The following is a 20,015-nucleotide window of genomic DNA, read 5'->3' as shown; positions in this document are numbered from 1 at the left end:
TTCTAGTTTTCAGTTATAGTAAATAATAATACAATGAAAATCTTTATCCAGGCATCCAGGATTGTGTAACCACCACCCCAATCAAAATCAAACGGTAGGACATTTCCATCACCCAAGAAATTCATACACAAACACACACACATACACACCATTCTCCTTTCTAGAGAATTCCTCCTCCTGGGAAATCACTTCCCTTAGCCTCATTCAGGCAACAACTTCTGATTTCTAGCAGCATAAATTAGTGTTGTCTGTTTTAGATCTTTATGTTAATAGAATTATACAGTATGCATTCTTTTGTGCCTCACTTTTTTTTAATTGAGTTCATAATAGTTTACATCAATGTGAGACTTCAGTTGTACATTATTTCTTAACTGTCACCACATAAGTGCTCCCCTTCAAACCCTGTGCCCACTCCCTACCCCCTTCCTCTGGTAACCACTGAACTGTTTTCTTTGTCCCTGGGTTTGTTTATATTTCACGAGTGAAATCATCTGGTGTTTGTCTTTCTCAGTCTGTGTGCCTCACTTCTCTGAGCAACATACTTGTACCTATGTTGCTATGTATATTAGTAGGTTATCCTTTTTTATTGTTCAGTAGTATTCTATTTTACGACTATGTCAAAATTTGTTTATTCCTTTTTGTTGATGGACATTTGGTTTGTTTTCAGTGCTCGTCTACTATGAATAAAGCTGCTATGAACATTCTTATATAAGTGTTTTTGTACACATATGTGAACATATTTATTTCTTTTAGGTAACAACCTAGTAATTGCTAGGTTATAAGGTAGGTGTATACATAACTTTGTAATAAACTGTCAGTTTTTGAAATTGGCCTTACTATTTCACATCCTCCAGTAGCAATTTTTCAGAGTTCTAGCTGTTTCACATCCTCACCAACATTAACTGTTGTCAGATTTTTTTAATTTTAGCCATTCTATTGAATGTGAAATGGCATCTCGTATTCTTAACTTTCATTTCCCAAATGACAAATAATGTTGAGTATTGTTTCATGGGCTTATTGGCCATTCCTATATCTTCTTTTGACTGTTCCATTGATTTCACCCATTTTTTTAAATGGGTGATTTATCTTTTTATTACTGATTTGAAGGAGCTCTTTATATACTCTGGATACAAATTCTTTGCCAGATATATGTATTATGAATATTTTCTCCAAGTTGGTGTTTTGCCTTTTAGTTTTCTTTAATGATGATTTTAATAAGCAGACATTTTAAAATTTAAGGAATCCTATTTCTTTTTAAAATTACAGTTAGTGATTTGCACATCCTAAGAAATCTTGCCTACCCCAAGGTTACAAAGATCTGCAAATATATTAAAAACTCCTACCTTACCTATGTGTATTACTGGCTAGTGACTCAGTGAAGCTGATGCAAATACTACTCAGTCAGGCATTATGTCTTGCTGTTCTTTTAAAAAGTTATTTAAATCAGAATTTTTAATGTTCCCCAATATTATGAACAACCAAGGGCAGAGGGTTGTGTCTTCACTTTCTTATAATCTTCACAGTATCTAACAGATTGTCTTGGTTAGGATAAGTACCTGATATGTTTGTGAAGAAAATACAAGCAAGCAGTTGGAGACTATAAAAATTTAGAACAGGGGATAGGTATTTGTTAAACATTAATATAGGAGAGGCATTTTAAAGAAGGACTAGTAGATAATTTAAAGGTTGCTTGAAAAACCTTGTCATATTTTGTTAAACTTACTGAATTTCACTATGGGAAAACATATCAAATTTTTCTTTAAAAAGTATTCTGAAGGCATACTTTTTAAAGGGGGAAAAATCAGTAGTTTTACCCAGAATTCATCATCTGAAAGAAAACCTGTTGTAATGAATTCATTATAATGTGGGCATGGCAACAAAAACGATTACATTGTTTGAGAACCCAGGTGAAAGAATGTGTGACAGTCACAATTCTCAGCTGCTTTTCAAAAAGCATATTTGCACATGGACTAATCTTAAAACATACATTGTTAAATTTTTCCTTTACCAGCTCACCCTCTTTCATCTTCACTATCCCTGAATAGCAACAGTGACTATAAATCCTATCTTTCTTCTCTTAGCAGTAAATCTCACACAATTATTCATTCGGTTAGTAACTTCTTAAAAGTGTCCTGTTCATTTTCTTTTGTTGAATATTACTTGGATTCATTATATATCTTTAACATATTATTTCATTGTTTCTTTACATTTTTATACAGTTTGTAGCAGTGTAGAAGAAATGTAATTTATTATATACACACTGTACAGTATTGTTGCTTACTGCACACAAATATACGCATGAATGAATCTTCAAGTATTAAATACTTAGAAATCCGTAACTGATTGTTGCAAGGACATAGGAAAGTGTTTTACTGACATCTGGAAGAGTTGGTTAGAGTTATTAGATGGGTTAGGAATGTCATTACTTTTACCATTTAACCAATGCAATTTTAATATATGTAAATCAAACCATCATGCTGTACGCTTTAAAGTATACAGTGATATATGTCAATCTCTTCTCAGTAAAACTGGAAAAAACTAAAGTAATTTTGACTGATTATTTGAAAATTCAGTATCTAACACATTTTCAGGAACAGATTACATTTGGATAATGAAAGAATTCTACATCTTAAATTATTATTTTAAATCTTTTATACATCTAATCTGTCGGCAATAGTTTTGAAATAAAACCAAAATGCCATCAGTTTTAACTATGAGTACATGCACTACTCATATACCCACCCTTACCCATACCTGAAGTCCCAGGAGTTCATCAATTGAAGTCTCTGGTTCAGTAGGGTTGCTATCTGTTTGCTTAGGTACTTGAGCAATATTGTTGTCACTGTAACACAGAAAAAAATTTTTCTAGCACAGTTCTCATTAGGCAGAAACAATTAGGCATTTTAAACACACATAGCTTACCTAGTCAAAAATTTATTAATGTTTTCTGCAAGCTTTTCTTGAAGAGATTTGTTGCTTAAAATTTTTTCCCGTGCATTTTCAATAACCATTTGCTGGAAAAGAAAGTCAATATTAGTAAAAGGATAAGATAGAGTATTATTAAAAAAGAACCAATTAATGGAAGCTGGACAGTTTTAATAAATCTAGGTGGAAACTCAGAAGTTACGGTAGCTCCTTCTACATGAACACCTGAAAACTACACTTTACAATTTATAAGTGTTTTCAAAGACCCTTCACCAACTTTTTCTTCACTGATTACAGAATACAGTTCCAAACTCTTTGGCTTTTCATACAAGGTTTTTAATATGGACTCCAGTAAAGTGTCCTATTATATTGTATAATCCAACAAAAACAGTGTATTATTTAGTTTCCTAAATATACCTAAACATGGACATCTGCACATGTTATCTATTCTGAATGGACTGTCTCCTACTGTTAAACATTTTTGCTATTCTCTATATCCTAAGGCAATTCCATTGCACAGTCTTATAGAAATACTCACACATATATAATATATACACACATTTGTGAATATATCAATGTTTTAGAACTCATGAATATCTCAACTTGCAAAGTTTGGGAAGGTCACTTACTTTTTCTACTGCAAATGCATTTGGATCCTGGAAATTCCGTATTGTTGAATGAGGCCCAGACAAAGTGATACTTTTCCTTTGAGATTCACTGAAACACATTTTAAAGCTTGTCTTTTAACTAGTATGAATAACAGATTCAATGATAATTACATATACAGACATAAATCTTAAGATCATGGTAGAAAAGATATTTTCCCTATTTGTGGTAGGAACAAAGGGCAGCAGAGTAGGAAAGCATTATTAGATTTGAATTAAGAAGAAACAAATTTGAGGTTACCACTTTTGGCCTATGTGGTCTGTAGCGAAGTAAGCTTTGGTCCTGACTCATTTCATAAGGGGATAAGACCAACTGCATTATTCAGTTTCTAAAAGAACTGAATGAAATAAAGTATATGTAAAGACATTACAAAAATGTCAAGTTTCCTATAAATGCTATAAATTGTTATAGTTGTTTTTCTATTTTATGTGGCTAAGTGAGAAAGCTTGCCATAAAGGAGGCTGAGGTCAGCTTTGAATGAGAAACCACCAACAGTAAAAATTCCAACAAAAATACTCATGGTGTGGCAGTTGTAAAATCAGGAAAAACATTTTAAACTGATCTCTCGCTTTTCTGAAATATCCTTTGAACAAAGACACATGGGATAAGTAAGGACAAAAAGAACTTTTCTCAGAGACTATCCCTGAAAAGATTTCTATCAATTGATTTAGGACTTTAAATATGTGTTTGTAGACCTTAACATATGCCAGTATTATTTATATTCATTTAAAAAACAGTTATTGCAAAAAATCTGAGATAACATCAACTTTAAGATATACCATTCTGCACCCAAATAGAAAAAACACATTTCCAATGAAATGGTGATTTGCCATTGATTACAAGATGCAACCTGATTTTAGAGAAGTTAGAATGTGGGAGAAAAAATGTGTTTTGGAATGGATATAATATAACAGTAAATAGTCCCCAGACCTTAATCCAATCTTGCTATTTTATTCACAATGTAAATATCCTGGTGTAATTCTCTCTTTTTTCCTAAAAGTTACTGTAAACTCGTTCCTTTAAAAAGCATTTACCTTTTGCGTCTACCAGGAGACATTAAACTGGCTTGAGTTTTCTTTTCCTGAGGACCAGGAATGATACTTAAAGCCTCTGCAGCTGTATTTCAAGAAAACAAACCAGTAAGTCAAGGAAATTGAATAGTTCTCTAAACTTAATGGAATAAGTCGCATTATGAAATGATTATTATTTTGTATTAAATTCAGTTAACATACACTGGGTGCCTACTATGTGAAAGGCAGTATGGAAGATATTAAGATGAATAAAATACAGTCCCTGTGACTTAAAGTTTTACAATAAAATATAAAGTACAGTATAATCTCAACAAAAAGTAACATGGCAGAATGGAAGAACTGTAAGAAGTATAAACTAAGTGTACACTACAGTGTATATAAACTAAGTGTTTTTACCCAGAGGTGTAAAAGAAGTTGGAGAAAAGATAGAAACAAGTGAGAATGTAACAGAAGGCAATAAATTTCAGCTGCACAGAAGAGAAAGAAGACAGGCTAGGAACTGAGAGAGCTGGCGTCTCAATTCTAATCCCAACTCTGTTATTAACTAGCTTTCTGCCCCTTAATATCATGTGTTTTCCATAGTTTCAAGTAACAAGCAAGATGTACCAGATGATCTCTAAGTTTATCCTAGCTCTAAGATTCAGCCAGGAACATGAAGGATTTTCAACATGCAGAAAAAGAAGTGAACTGTCATATGAGGAATTTAAAAATGTGGACTAAGAACAGTTTAGTGGATACCAGGGGAAAGGTGGGGTGGGGGATGGGCACAAAGGGTGAAGTGGTGCACCTACAACATGAATGACAAACATTAATGTACAAATGAAATTTCACAAGATTGTAACCTATCATTAACTCAAAAAAAAAAAAAAGTGAACTGGAAAATATTCCTTATTCCAAGAAGACTGACTAGCACGAACAAAGACAAAGAGGTGGTGAAATATAATGTGTATTTCTTTTAAAACCAAATATTGAGGCCAGCCTGGTGGCGTAATGGTTAAGTTTGCATGCTCTGCTTTGGCAGCCCGGAGTTCGTGGGTTTGGATCCTGGGCCAGATCTCCACAGGACTCATCAAGCCGTGCTGTGGTAGCATCCAACATACCAAAAATAGAGGAATATTGGCACAGATGGTAGCTCAGGGCCAACCTTCCTCACCAAAAAGAAAAAAAAAAAATCAAATACAACAAGGTCTTTCTATTAATGTAGAAAATTGAGAATTAGAAGTGTTCAAGGCTGGACTTCAGTTAGAATAGAAATGAGAAGAATCCTAGATTAAAATATCTCACAGATTTAATAATATGTTTATTTCATGGTAAATTTACCTAAAGTCTTTTCCATTTCTAGCCTCTCATTTTTTTTCTTACTATAATTTTATGAGTATAAAGATATTAGTATATCACCTTGTGTATACAATTTGATTAAAAACAAAATTTAAGAGCAAAATTTAAACTTACTGGTCACAGAGTCTTGTGACTGTGAATGGTTGACCACTACAAAATTTGACCTCAAAGGAGTTGAAATTTGGCCAGTTGGCCGCGTAACTTGTGTAGCTGTCAAAGGAGAAGTAGTAAATTGTCCCGAAAGATACGGTAACGTCAGCAACTCTGAACTGACGGGAGCTGCTTGAGATGCAAGTCTTCTCTGCCGTTTGATTTCTGCAATTCCACTTCTTGTTCGGGCTGAAAAACATGAGCATTTAAAAACTTAACTCAATGTCAGAGTAGTTCAGGAATTTTAAGAAGTCTGCATGATACATGGCCTGCTATTTAACATGCTTGACCTACATATTGAAAAACAGCCCTTGAAAATATCAACTAAGTTTATGCAATAATTTCATAGGAAACAAGCTATAATGATTATGCTCAAATCTTCTAATTCATATTGTAACACCTCCACAAGTTAGGAAACAAACTTATGGAATGAGAACTAAAAGACGGGAACACATGACAGCCAAAGAGATAAACAGGAGTACTTAAAATGCATATTTTTACAACAAATAAAAATGTTGTTTCCTAAAATAACTGTACTTAGAAAAGCAGTAGTATAAACAAAATATATACTTAGACACATGTATTACTAATTAAAATGTTCATCTGACAGTTGGTTTGAGTTTGAGTTAACTCTGAACATTATTTATAGTTTAAAGTTGAACACCAACCTCTCTGATTGGCAGCAAACCCTGGGGAACTTTGCATGCTCCTAACAAATAAAACAAAGAAGTCAGACATTAAAAAACTTCTGTTGCTAAGATATACTCTGCTTTAGTTATAGTCAGTCCTGAAGTAAATTATGAGTTAAAAGGCATCACATCTCTCTCAGACAAAAAAGACAAGCACATTTTTTGGGGAGTAACCAAATCTTATTTGCTTTAGGAAAAAAAATACTGGCATGTAAGCACACACACACATAATTTTAATCAAGTTTCTATCCAATGCAATATGCATTACAGAGCCTTGATATCCCATTGAGAATACAATTTGACTTGACTATAGGAACTTAATATATTTCAGAATGGTATATACAGTCATGTGTTGCTTAACCATGGGGACACACGTTGAGAAATACATCAGGCGATTTGCTCCTTGTACAAACACCATAGAGTGTACTGAAGAGGAACAAAATTTGCCACCCCAGAATGTGTCTCTTTAACATGAGGATTATTTTAGGCTGATTTTGTTTTGTTTTGTTTTGTTTTTTTGAGGAAGATTAGCATTCACTGTCAATCCTCCTCTTTTTTTTTTGAGGAAGATTAGCCCTGAGCTAACTGCTGCCAATCCTCCCTCTTTTTGCTGAGGGAGACTGGTCCTCAGCTAACATCCATGCCCATCTTCCTCTACTTTATACGTGGGATGCCTACCACAGCATGGCCTGCCAAGCGGTGCATAGGTCCGCACCCCGGATCCGGACCCGCGAACCCCAGGCCACCGAAGCGGAATGTGCAAACTTAACCGCTGCGCCACCAGGCTGGCCCCAGGCTGATTGCTTTTAAGAAACAAAAGACTTAAAATTTTTCTCGAGTGTTATATAATGCACTGTGTGGATCATAAGAAGATTTAAACCTGAAGTGATTCTTACATGTGTCTGCATTACAAAATTATGCATATTCTGATAAACTTATGTTTTTTATTACCTGATCTGAGAAAGCGTATGGTCTAACTTCTTCCACAGCGATGACATAATTGCTGGGACATCATTTGATGTTTCTAAATCATAAGAGGAAAAGTTTCTTAATAAACCCAGTTGGAGAAAATTCATTTAATTTGGACAGAAAATCAATAAGGAAAAGAAACATTTCTCTCAGCTGTTGACATTATGTTGGGAACACAGAAATGTCTGTTTTGTAAAATGACCTACAAAGCTATGAGGTTGCTTCCTTTTCTCAAGTCACTGAGTTATCAGATGTAATATGAATGGAAATGGACATCTGTGAAATCTCTGAAGCTTTTTTAGATCACTTCTTTGAATTAAAAACAGACAGACTATTTTAAATATTTGTTCTATGTGACATTTGGAAGTAAATTAAAATAATTTGATTTATAACAAATAATTATCGTAAAGATTATGCAAACTCCATTGAGGTTGGAAATTAGTTTTCTACATCCCATGTAGTCACACCCAAATCACTGTGACTGCTCAGGAACCTCTTAAAAAGGGTTCACCAGTTACTACACTTACAACTACAGGTAAAATTCCCAAGGACTAATTAGTCTCTTTAAGGATGTACTCTAAAGCCATAATGATGGGAAATTCATAAGATATTTAAAATCTTTACCAAATACTTATTAAAAACTCAAACCAGAGAAAGCTACTCAACATAAAAGTGGGATGCAAACCTCTGTGCTGAAATTGTTGTATATTGTTTAATGTCATTTACACTCTAAGATACTTTGGGAAAGGAAAACTGGCAGAAAGATCAAGTAACCTTCTTGAAGAGTTAGAAATGAAATTCAGGCCCTGAACTTCCAGGAATTACTTTCTACAGTTTCTAGTTTTGTGCTCTTGGAAAAGTTATCTGGCTTCTCTAATCCTCAGTTTTCTGATACTTAAAAATGGATCTAAACAATCAACACCTCTCACTGGATTATTTTAAAGACTGAGATAAAACATGAAAGCACCTAGCATAATGCTGCATACAAAGAGTACTCAATAAATGATAAGCTTATTTCTATTTTTTAATGTTATAATTTTATGCTAATTGATTCTTTACTGCTAATCTTCTGTTAATGTTGAAATAATCAATATTAGGGAATAAAATAAACAATTCTAACTTTCCCCTAGAACGTTAATTTTAAAAAGTATTATTTAGTATTCTGATAAATATAAGCCAGAATTTTATGACTGGCTCCTGTGTCCAGATTTAGACTACAAAGAACTTAAAATTAAAATATTAGTTTGAAATTTTATTAACACATAGCAAGGCCTGTTCACCAGGGTAGATACCCAGAGTTAGGATTTGTATATCTTTAAAAAAAATTATTTTGTTATATACGCTAATATTCAGATTTTCAATTATTTATCTCAGAATATAAACACAAACTATTTAATTAGACATTTCCCAATAAAACTTATCTCATCAAAACTGAAACAAGTTTTCTTATGGTTTTTAAGAGGCATTAATATCCTTTAAAAATTATTTTTAATTAAAATAATTAGATAAATCCTGTATAAAACTAACAGAAAAAAATCCCCAAACCTAAATTCTTACCTTTTGCTTTCATAGCTACATATTCATTCAAAATTGTTGTCAAGTTATTTCCAAATAAAGACTGAAAAGAAAAAGATCAAGGATTACCAACACTGTATTATACTACAATAATTTCCCAGCATGAAACATTTTGCCACATAAAAAAGTTAACAGAAGATCTGGATTGCAGAGTAGCTGATGAAGAAAGGGTAAAGAGCAGGTCATCAAAAACCTAACAGTTACCCAAGTTAGGGGTGGCATCAAATCTTCTAAGGTAAAGAACCCTGTCTGTTTGAACAAGACATTGTGACTATGTTTCTTTAGCTAAGACAGTTCAAAGGCAGAAAAGCAGTTTTCAGCTGGGAGGTAGGATCCAGTCATACAACTATTTAAAAACAATAAGGACCCACTCCTAATCTGTGCTTTCTATCCTGAAAGCCGTATGAACCTGTTAAGAATAAAGCAAAAAAACTTAGTGTTAAGACATACCCTTCCTAAGGGTCAGTACCTTTGTATTTTCACTTCTACCATCTCATAACCTCATGCCCCCTACCCTATTCCTACTACTACTCAAAGGCAGGCTTTTATTACATCAAATTTGAGTCATACAACATAAAAGGGAAGATCAAGGATTTTTATAGCAGATAGTTCTAGTGTCATGTTCAACGTTAATACATGTGTAACAAAACACCTAAATTCCCTAAGGCTTACTTTCATACATAAAAAAGGAACATATTAATTCTTAATTCATAGAATCTTTTGTTGTGAAGAGTGAGATTACATGTAACGTGTCTGGGACAATGTCTAACAGATAGTAGGTGATTAGTTCCCTTTCTCCTCCTGAACTTTCACAGTAGATTCCTAATTTGTTCTTCTGTCTTAATTGAAGCCTGAAAAATTAGGGAATTTGCTTAATACTAATGTGGTCATATTTCTAGTAGCTAATAAATAATTAATTGCTGAATGACTGCTACAGGAGGGACCTTTGACCTTGGTCTTCTCAGCCTCCAGAACTGTAAGAAGCAAAGATCTGGGTGCTAGGTGTGCTGTAGCTACTGGGGTATTACTGTAGCTAGGCCCTCAGAGCAGACAGAGCCATACAAACACAGACACGCTAATCTACATATACAAACATATCTATATTCTGTATATATTTGGACATATATTAAAATAAACAAGACTTACACTGGTATCTCTAATTCAACACCACAGTTTTCATTCTTATGCTTATTTGTATCATTTTTTCTCATAGAGAAACCTGGCTCCCAATATCTATAATGTATTTATTTACTCGTTTAGAACTGCTCATTTAGAATTCAGAAGACTTTATTTAAAACTTATTCATGTTATCTGAATCAATAGTGTGTTGCCTTTTATTGCTTAGCAGTACCCCATTGAATGAACATACCACAACTTGTTTATTCATTCACTTACTGAAAGACATCTTGATTGTTTACAGTTTTTGACCATCACTGATAAACATTAGTGTGCAGATTTTTGTGTGAACGTAGGTTTTTCAGTTCACTTGGGTAACATACATCTGAGTGTACGAGTGCTGGGTTAGATGGGGAGTGTATGTTTAACTTTACCAACAACTGCCAATTTGTTTTTCAAAGCAGCTATAAAGTTCCTGCTGCTCTGCATCCTTGCCATCAAGGATCTGAGTTTTTAAATTGCTTTTTACTTTAGCCATTCTAATAGGTATATATTGGTATATTGTCAGGGTATTAATTTGCATTTTCCTAATGACTATCTGTGTGCAGCACTTTTTTCACATGCTTATTGCTATCCGTATATTTTCTTTGGGGAAGGGTCTTCTGATCTCTTGTCCATTAAAAAAAAAATTCAGTTTTTTTTGAATTTTAAAAGTTTTCAAAAATATATTCTTGGTACAAATCCTTTATTAGATATGTGAATTACAAACATTTTCTCCCAGCTTGACATTCTTCTAATTGTTGTCCTTGTAAAGCAAAAATTTTTAATTTTTATAAAGTTGAATTTATCAATTTTTCCTTGCCCCCCCCCCAACCCCCGGGAAAGATGCACCCTGAGCTAACATCTGTCGCAAATCTTTCTCTTTTTCTTTTTCCTCCTCAAACCCGAGTGCATAGTTATATATTCTACTTGTAAGTCCTTCTAGTTCTTCTATGTGAGCTGCCACCACAGCAGGGTGACTGACAGATGAGTGGCATGGCTCCATGACCAGGAATCAAACCTGGGTCACCAAAGCAGTGAGAGCAACAATCTTTAACCACTAGACCATTAGGGCTGCCCAGTTTTTCCTTTTATAGTCAGTGTTTTTGGTATCATATCTAAAAACTCATTGCCAAAACCAAGGTTACACAAGTTTTCTCCTAAAAGTCTTATAGTTCTACATTTTATATTTTAGTCTATTATCCATTTTGGTTAATTTTTGTATAAGGTATGCACAGAGGTTCTTCTACTGTATCTGAATATCTGTTCTATCACCATTTGTTGGTAAGATTATCCTTCCTCCACTGAATTACCTTTAGTACTTTTGTCAAAAATCAGTTTGTTGGTCTATATTTGGGCTCTCTTTTCTGTTTTACTGATCTGAGTGCCTAACTGTCCCCTAATGCCACTCAATCTTGATTACTATAGCTTGTCAGTAAGTCTTAAAAGCAAGTAATGTGAGTCCTCCAACTAATCCTTTTTAAGAATTGTTTGGGCTATTCTAGTTCCTTTGCTTTTCCATATAAAATTTAGAATTTAGCTTGTTGCTGTCTACAAAAATGCTTGTGGGGATTTAGATTGTAATGAATCTATAGATCAAAACGGGAAAACTTGACATCTTAATACTGAGTTTCTCAATGCATGAACACAGTATATCTCTTTTATTCAATTCTTTCACACAGATTTTAGCATACAGATTCTATACAGACTTTGTTAGATTTATTACCCTAAGTATTTTATGTTTGTTTGGTGCTATTGAAAATAGTATTTAAAAAAAATTTCAATTTCCAATGGTTCATTGTCAGTATAAAGAAATACAATAGACATTTGTATATTTTGTATCTTTTGATCTTTCTAAACTCTCAAAGTTTTATAAATTTTTTAAAGTTTCCTCCACAGATGATCTTGTTGTCTGTGATAGCTGAAATGACTCTAAGGAGCGATGTTAAAAGTAAAATGACAAAATACCATTTCAAATAATGTAGTTTCAGAATATACACCAAATAATGCTCTGTTGGTCTAGTGATATTTAAAAAAGAGGTGAGAACAAGATATTAAAATATCTGTTTTATATTTGTTTGAAGTAAGCAAATACAGGAAATATAGGAAAATAGATATAGGAAAGGTAGGGCTGCTATACAATACCACAGACCAGGTGGCTTAAATAGCAGACATTTATATCTCATTGTTCTGGAGGCTGGGAAGTCCAAGATGAAAGTGCTAGCCAATTTGGTTCCTCAAGAGGGCCAACTTTCTGGTTTGAAGACATCCCCCTCCTTGCTGTGTGCTGACATAATCTTTCCTTGTGTGTGCCCATGGAGAAAGATTTCTCTCTCTCTTCCACTTTTTATAAAGGCACTAATTCCATCAGGAAGGTCCCAACCTCATGACCTAATCTAAACCTAATTATTTTCCAAAGGCCCCATCTCTAAATACTATCACACTGGGGATTAAGGTTTCAACATATGAATTTTGAGGGGACACAAATGTCCAGTCCATAACAGCCAGTGAACAACTAAGCCCCAACACGAGCAATAGTAAAACTAATTAGAAATGAGGGTGTCATTTTGAAACAGATTCTCAGAGGCAAAACTGTAATTCACTTACCAGCTCTGCATTAGTGTGTGAAAAGAAGAGCTGGCCTCCTTTGGGTTTTCCCAGTCATGCATGAATACAAACTACCAAATTTCTGCCAATTTTGACTTTGCTAATGAGCTGATTTTAAGATTGTATTTATAGTCTCTTATGTTGGTCAATGATGAATTATTTCCCTTATGGAACAAAATCACTCACCAATAAGCAGGCTGGGATAAAACCTTCATCTGTACAGTGTTCTGCATATTCTTTTAAATTTGAACTTTCCAAAATAAAAGTCTGGCAGGTAGAAGTGAGGTTTTCCTGTTGTAAGTAACCTAAGTGAAAAATTAAAGTTTAGGTAATTTCAGTAAATTCTGCACTTTGGATAAAACTGCTGCTGAAAATGTTAGAGGAATTTCATATAACAAATGGAACCTCAGGTTGAACACGCTGGGATTTGTAGTCTTGCTCAGAAAGACTAGTTTGTGCTGCAGTACAAAGTAGAATTAATATAACAGATGGCTGTTTGATGGGAAAAACTCTAGCTAATATACTATAAAGTCACAGTAATCAAAACAGTATGACACCAGCAGAAAAACAAACAGATCAATGGAACAGAATCAAGGGCCCAGAAATAATCCCAAGCATATATGATCAACTAATATTCGACAAGGGAGCCAAGAAGGCTCAATTGAGAAAAGATAGTCTCTTCAATAAACGGTGTTAGGAAAAGTGGATATTCACATGTATAAGAATGAAACTAGACCCCTATCTTATACTACTCACAAAAATTAACTTGAAATTGACTAAAGATTTAATTAAACGTAAGAGCCGAAACCTTGAAACTCCTAGAAGAAAACATAAGAAAAAAGCTCCTTGTCATGGGTCTTGGCAATAATCTTTTGGATGTGACACCTAAAGCACAAGCAGCAAAGGCAAGAATAAATAAAGGGGACTACATCCAACTAAAAAGTTTCTGCACAGCAAAAGAAACAATTAACAAAGTGAAAACACAACTCATGGAGTAGGAAAAAGTATTTGCAAACCATATATCTGATAAGGAGTTAGTATCCAAAATATATTAAAAAAACCTCAAACGACTCAAGAGCAAAAAACCAAATACTCCAATTTAAAAAATGGGCAAAAGACCTGTGTAGACATTTCTCCAAAGATCTACGAAAGGCTGAAAGGCATATGAAAAGATGTTCAACATCACTAGTCATTAGGGAAATGCAAATCAAAACAACAATGAGATATCACCTCACACTGTTAGAATGGCCATAATCAAAAACACAAGAGATAATAAATACTGGTGAGGATGTGGAGAAAAGAGAGCCCTTGTGCACTGTTGGTGGGACTGTAAACTGGTACAGCCACAAATATGGAAACAGTATGGAGGATCCTCAAAAAATTAAAAATAGAACTACCACATGATCCAGCAAATCTGCTTCTGGGAATATATCAGAAGGATACAGAAACACTAACTTGAAAAGATATCTGCACTCCCATGTTCAATGCAGCATTATTTACAATAGCCAAGACTTGGAAACAACCTAAATACCCATCAATGAATGAGGAGATAAAGAAGTTGTATTCCACACACATAGATGCAATGAAGTATTATTCAGCCATAAAAGAAAAGAGGAAATTCTGCCATCTGTGACAACACGGATGGACTTCAAGGGCAGTATGCTAAAGTAAAATAAGTTAGACAGACAAAGACAACTACTGTATGATCACACTTCAATGTGAAATATTAAAAACAAAACAAAACCAAAAAACCCAACCAAACACTTAGAAAAACAGAGAACAGATTTGTAGTTACCTGGGGTAGGGGTGGAGGGATGGGGAATTGGAGAAAGGCGGTCAAAAGGTACAAACTTCAAGTTACAAGGTAAATTAAATACTAGGGATGTAATGTACAGCATGATGACTAGAGTTAACTTGCTGTATGATATACATGAAAACTGAGAGTAAATCCTAAGCATTCTCATCACAAGGAAAAAAATTTTTCTCTTTTTTTGCTTTCTCTTTTTATTCTATCCATGTGAGACGACAAGTGCTAAACTTACTTCGCTAATCATTTTACAACATATCTAAGTCAAACTACTATGCTGTACACCTTAATCTTATACAGTGATGTACGTCAATTATATCTCAATAAAACTGAGGGGAAAACCCCCACAAAACTCTAGCTAAGGGGCCAGCCCCATGGCCGACTGGTTAAGTTCACATGCTCCATTTTGGCAGCCCAGGGTTTCGCCGGTTCGAATCCTGGGCACAGACATGGCACCGCTCATGAGGCCATGCTGAGGAGGCATCCCACATGCCACAACTAGAAGGATCCACAACTAAAAATACACAACAATGTACTGGGGGACTTTGGAGAGAAAAAGCAAAAATAAAATCTTAAAAAAAAAACCCAAAAAACTCTAGCTAAACTAGAAAAATAAGGTGTTTGATAAAGTGCAATTACTACACAATAAGGCTTACAAGAGAATCAATGAAGTCATAATAAATAACGGGGGAACCAATAAAAATGATAGATGTTCTTCTACTCCATAACCTCTACATTAACCAGGTCAGTACGTGGTATAAATTAATTACTGGTTTATCAAAAAACTACATTCTCCCAACGTTGCTATTTATTTGTATACTTCACTCATTTGTTTAATGGCTTAAGAAAAAAATGAACAAAAGATCTACTTTGCAAGAAAGATAAGAAAGGCACTCTCAGTTTTAATTTACGCCCTTTGGGAATCAAACTATTAACTATTTCAACAAGAACTTTCTTTCTTTCTTTTTCTTTTAAAGATTTTACTTTTCCTTTTTCTCCCCAAAGCCCCCTGGTACATAGTTGTGGGTCCTTCTAGTTGTGGCATGTGGGACGCCGCCTCAGCATGGCCTGACGAGTGGTGCCATGTCCCTGCCTAGGATCTCAATCGGCGAAACCCTGGGCTGCCGAAGCACAGCACGCGAACTTAACCACTCAGCCACAGGGCCGGCCCCTCAACAAGAACTTTGACATTCATACCTAACTGACATTTATGGAACAATATTATGTACCAGTGTTTGGCACTTACACACATGAACGCTTTATTTGTCCTGACTGGCAGCCAATCCCTGTCCTTTTATTTCTTAGGATTACTGAGGTTTAACTAAACCAACCACTAAAAACCATAGTATAGTACAAAAAGAACACTGGAAAGATATGAGGAGAGACCACGTTCTTATTCTATTCTGTTAAAATAAGCATTGTGACTTTGGGGGAAAAAAGCACTTAAATTCTTCAAGAGTAAGATGCTTCATCTATAAGGCATCACACTTGCCTTGACTTGTGGATCAAATCCGGTTAAATTATTTCCTTGTGTAAGGCCCTTCAATTGCTTCCCATAGCTCAGTTTAAACTTCTAAATTCTGAGCAGCTTCAGCAGGAATGGCAGAGTGAGGACCTCCAAAATCCTTTCTTCCATAAAAGCAGTGTGAACACTGGCACAAATTATTAAAATCAGCTTTTACAGAACTCTGAAAATAATCAAAATCTTATGAAAATCTAGGAGCATTTATTTATGAAAGGTGGCCGAATGTCAGTAAGAACAGTGAACATTGTAGTATTTTAACTTGTTCTATTCTCATGCTCATCTCCCTAGTGGAGTGGTATACTTGAACAGCCTGTGATCACAGTGAAAACCAGCAGCCTGGCAGCTGGAATTTCTGCAAAGTCTCATTCCCAGAAGTTGTCATTATTTGACCTGTGTGACAATTCCCTGTAAAACCCCAGTTGCATGGCTTGTCTCTGAACTGAATCAGAGCTCACCCAGGGCAAACAACCTTCTCCTTGGTGTTTCACTAAACAATCAGCAAGAATTGCTTAGTGCTACAGCTGACTGTGACACAGAGAACAGTCTGGATAAACAATAGGCTAAACAAAAACCATAAAAAGGAAAAAAACTGAGGAATGAGAAGCTCATAGGGGGCTTTGAAAAGTTCCAACATATTCCTTGGATACCAGAAGGCTGCATGTAAGTGTAAGGCAGTGTGCATACTCAGGAAAGACCTAACAAATCCTAAGCTCTCACTTCCGGCAGACAGCAGGTTCTGAGCAAGCAGGAAGAGAAGGTTAAGGCAGAGTTGTCAACTGCTTAGCTGAATGCTTCAGCATGCCCAACCTATGCACAGCCCCTTGACAAGCAATAGGAGATTTACTGACTCCAAGCATTTAACGAAATCAATCTCCAATTATAGGGTATAAACTCAAAGAATACAGACTTTATATAATTAGTTTGAGGAACTAAGTAAATAAACAGCAATGCTAAAACAACAAAGAGCAATGAAAAACACAAAGCAGGAGAATCTGACTACAAGAGCTGTCACATTATTTAGAGTGTCCAATTTTCAACAAGAAATTGAGACATGCAGAGAAACAAGAAATATGGCTCATATATAGGGGTGGTGGTAGGGGGGAGCAGTCAACAGCAACTGTCCTGAAGGAAGCCACGATACTAGACTTGACTTTAAATCATGTATTTTAAATAAGTCCAGAGAACTAAAGAAAACTATGGCTAAACATCTAAAGGAAATTATGAGAAGAATGTCTTATCAAAAAGAAATAGAAATTCTAAGAAAAAACCAAGCAGAAATTCTTGAGTTAAAAAGTATAACAACTGAAACAAAAAATGCAAAAATAAATAGCAGATTTGAGGAGGCAGATGAAAGAATCAGTGAACTTGAACATACATCAAATGAGATTATCCAGTATGAGGAAGAGAAAAAACAGAATGAATGAAATGTGAACAGAGTTTCAGTGACCTGTGGGACACCATCGATTGTGCCAATATAAGCATAAGGGGATTCCCAGAAGGAAAGGAGAGACAGAAAAGGGCAGAAACATATTTGAAGAAGTAACGTCCAAGAACATCCAAAATTGTAGGAAACACATTAATATGCTTATCTTGGAAGTCAACAAGCTCCAAGTAGGATAAACTCAAAGAGATCCATACCTAGACACATCATAATCAAACTGTGAAAAGACAAAGAGAGAATTTTGAAAGCAGAAAGAGAGAAATGGCTCATCATATACAAGAGATCCTCAATAAGATAACAGCTGATTTCTCATTAGAAACCATGGAGGCCAGAGACAGTGAGATGATATATTCAAAGTGCTGATAGAAGAAAAGGTCAATAACGAATTCTTTACCTAGAAAAACTCCTTCAAAATGAAGAAATTCAGATATTTTCAGATTTAAAAAAATAGACCATTTGTTGCTAGCAGACTTGCGCTATAAGAATCATTAAAGAGAGTCCTTCAGGCTGTAATTTAAGAATACTAGACAGTAAATCAAATCCACATTAAAAGAAAATGAACACTAGTAAAGGTAACTACATAGGTAAATGTAAAACAACATAAATGATTTTTTGTTTGTTACTCTTTTTTTCTCCTCTCTTCTTTAGACGACGACTGCATACAGCAATAATTATAAATCTGGGTTGAGGGGCATACAACGTATAAAGATGTAATTTATGACCTTAACAGCAAAGAGGGAAAAGAGAATGATGTTATGTAAGACTGAAGTTTTTATATACTATTAAAATTAAGCTGGCATTAATTTAAACGAGATTTTTTTAAGTTAACTGGAATCTCTAAGGAGTGATGGAGAAAATAACTCAAATATAACAAATATAAAGGAAACAGCAATTAAAATGCCAAACTGCAAATATTTAACACAAAAAAGGGCAATACTAGAGGAATAGCAGAACAAAGAAAACATAAGATATATAGACTGCAAATAACTAAATGGCAGACAGAATCCATACCTTACCAGTAATTATGTTAAATGGTAATTAATTAAACACTCAACTAAAAGATAGAGACTCACAGAATGGATAAAAAATATGATCTAACTATATGCTCTCAACAACAGACATACTTAAGACTCCAAGACTAATAGGTTGAAAATAAAAGAATGCAAAAGATAGACTATCTAGACACTAACATAATGAGAGCTGGAGAGGCTATATCAATATCAAAGCAGACATTAAGATAAATACTGTTACTAGAGACAAAGATAATGATAAAAGGTTTAATCACTCAGATAACTATCACAAGCATATATGCACGTAAAAACAGAGTCCCCTAAAACATGGAGCAGAAACTAACAGAAGTGGAGAGAAAAATAGTTCAACAATAAAAGTTACAGACTTCAGTATCCCACTTCCAATAATAATAGACAACTAGAGAGAAGATGAACAAAGAAATAGAAGATTTGAAAACTATAAATCACTTAGACCTAACAGACATCTATAGTACACTCTACCCAACAGCAGAATAGGCTTTCTTCACAAGTGCACATGAACTTTCTCCAGGATAAACCAAATATTAGGACATAAAACAAGTCTCATTAAATTAAGAAACACAAATCCTACAGAGCATGCTCTCTGACCACAATGGAATGAAATTAGAAATCAACAACAACAGCAACTGTAGGAAATTCACAAATATGTGGAAACTAGACAACATTCTCCTAAATAATCCAAGAGCCAAAGAATAAATCAAAAGGAAAGTAGAAAATACTTGGAAACAAAAGAAAACAAAAACACAACATACCAAAACTTATACGATGCAGTGAAAGCAGTGCTTAGTGGTACAGTTATAGCTATACATACCTGTATTGAAAAGATGAAAGATCTCAAATCAATAACCTATCTTTCCACTTTAAGAAACCAGAAAAAGAGCAAAACAAACCCAAAAGAAGCAGAAGGAAGGAAATCATATAGAATAGAAAAAAAATGAAAGAGAGTAAAAAAAAATAGAGAAAAATCAAGGGAACCAAACGTTGTTTCTCTGAAAAGATCAACAAAATTGACAAATCTTTAGCTAGACTGATCAAGAAAACAAAAGAGAGAAGATTCCAATTACTAAAATCAGACAATGAAAGAGGGG

The 20,015-nt window shown here is 34.4% G+C and overlaps 1 protein-coding gene across 2 annotated transcripts in view; it reads right to left on the bottom strand.

Annotated features, from left to right (window-relative positions):
* The window catches only part of NPAT (nuclear protein, coactivator of histone transcription), a 52,134-nt gene that overhangs the window by 15,588 nt on the left and 16,531 nt on the right, over nucleotides 1-20,015 (bottom strand). The window contains exons 2-10 of one of the 2 annotated variants that reach the window (XM_014860767.3): nucleotides 13,292-13,410; nucleotides 9,326-9,386; nucleotides 7,751-7,823; nucleotides 6,779-6,819; nucleotides 6,075-6,299; nucleotides 4,626-4,707; nucleotides 3,555-3,642; nucleotides 2,923-3,014; nucleotides 2,755-2,842 (exon numbers count right to left, since the gene is read on the bottom strand). In XM_014860767.3, coding sequence (XP_014716253.1) covers nucleotides 2,755-2,842; nucleotides 2,923-3,014; nucleotides 3,555-3,642; nucleotides 4,626-4,707; nucleotides 6,075-6,299; nucleotides 6,779-6,819; nucleotides 7,751-7,823; nucleotides 9,326-9,386; nucleotides 13,292-13,410 — 869 coding nt within the window. The remainder of the gene's footprint in view (nucleotides 1-2,754; nucleotides 2,843-2,922; nucleotides 3,015-3,554; nucleotides 3,643-4,625; nucleotides 4,708-6,074; nucleotides 6,300-6,778; nucleotides 6,820-7,750; nucleotides 7,824-9,325; nucleotides 9,387-13,291; nucleotides 13,411-20,015) is intronic. The other variant, XM_070490341.1, reaches the window with a different exon arrangement.

Source organism: Equus asinus, chromosome 20 (genome assembly GCF_041296235.1).
Source record: "Equus asinus isolate D_3611 breed Donkey chromosome 20, EquAss-T2T_v2, whole genome shotgun sequence".
NCBI classification, from domain to species: Eukaryota; Metazoa; Chordata; class Mammalia; order Perissodactyla; family Equidae; genus Equus; species Equus asinus.
This window is presented reverse-complemented; position numbering and strand designations above follow the sequence as displayed.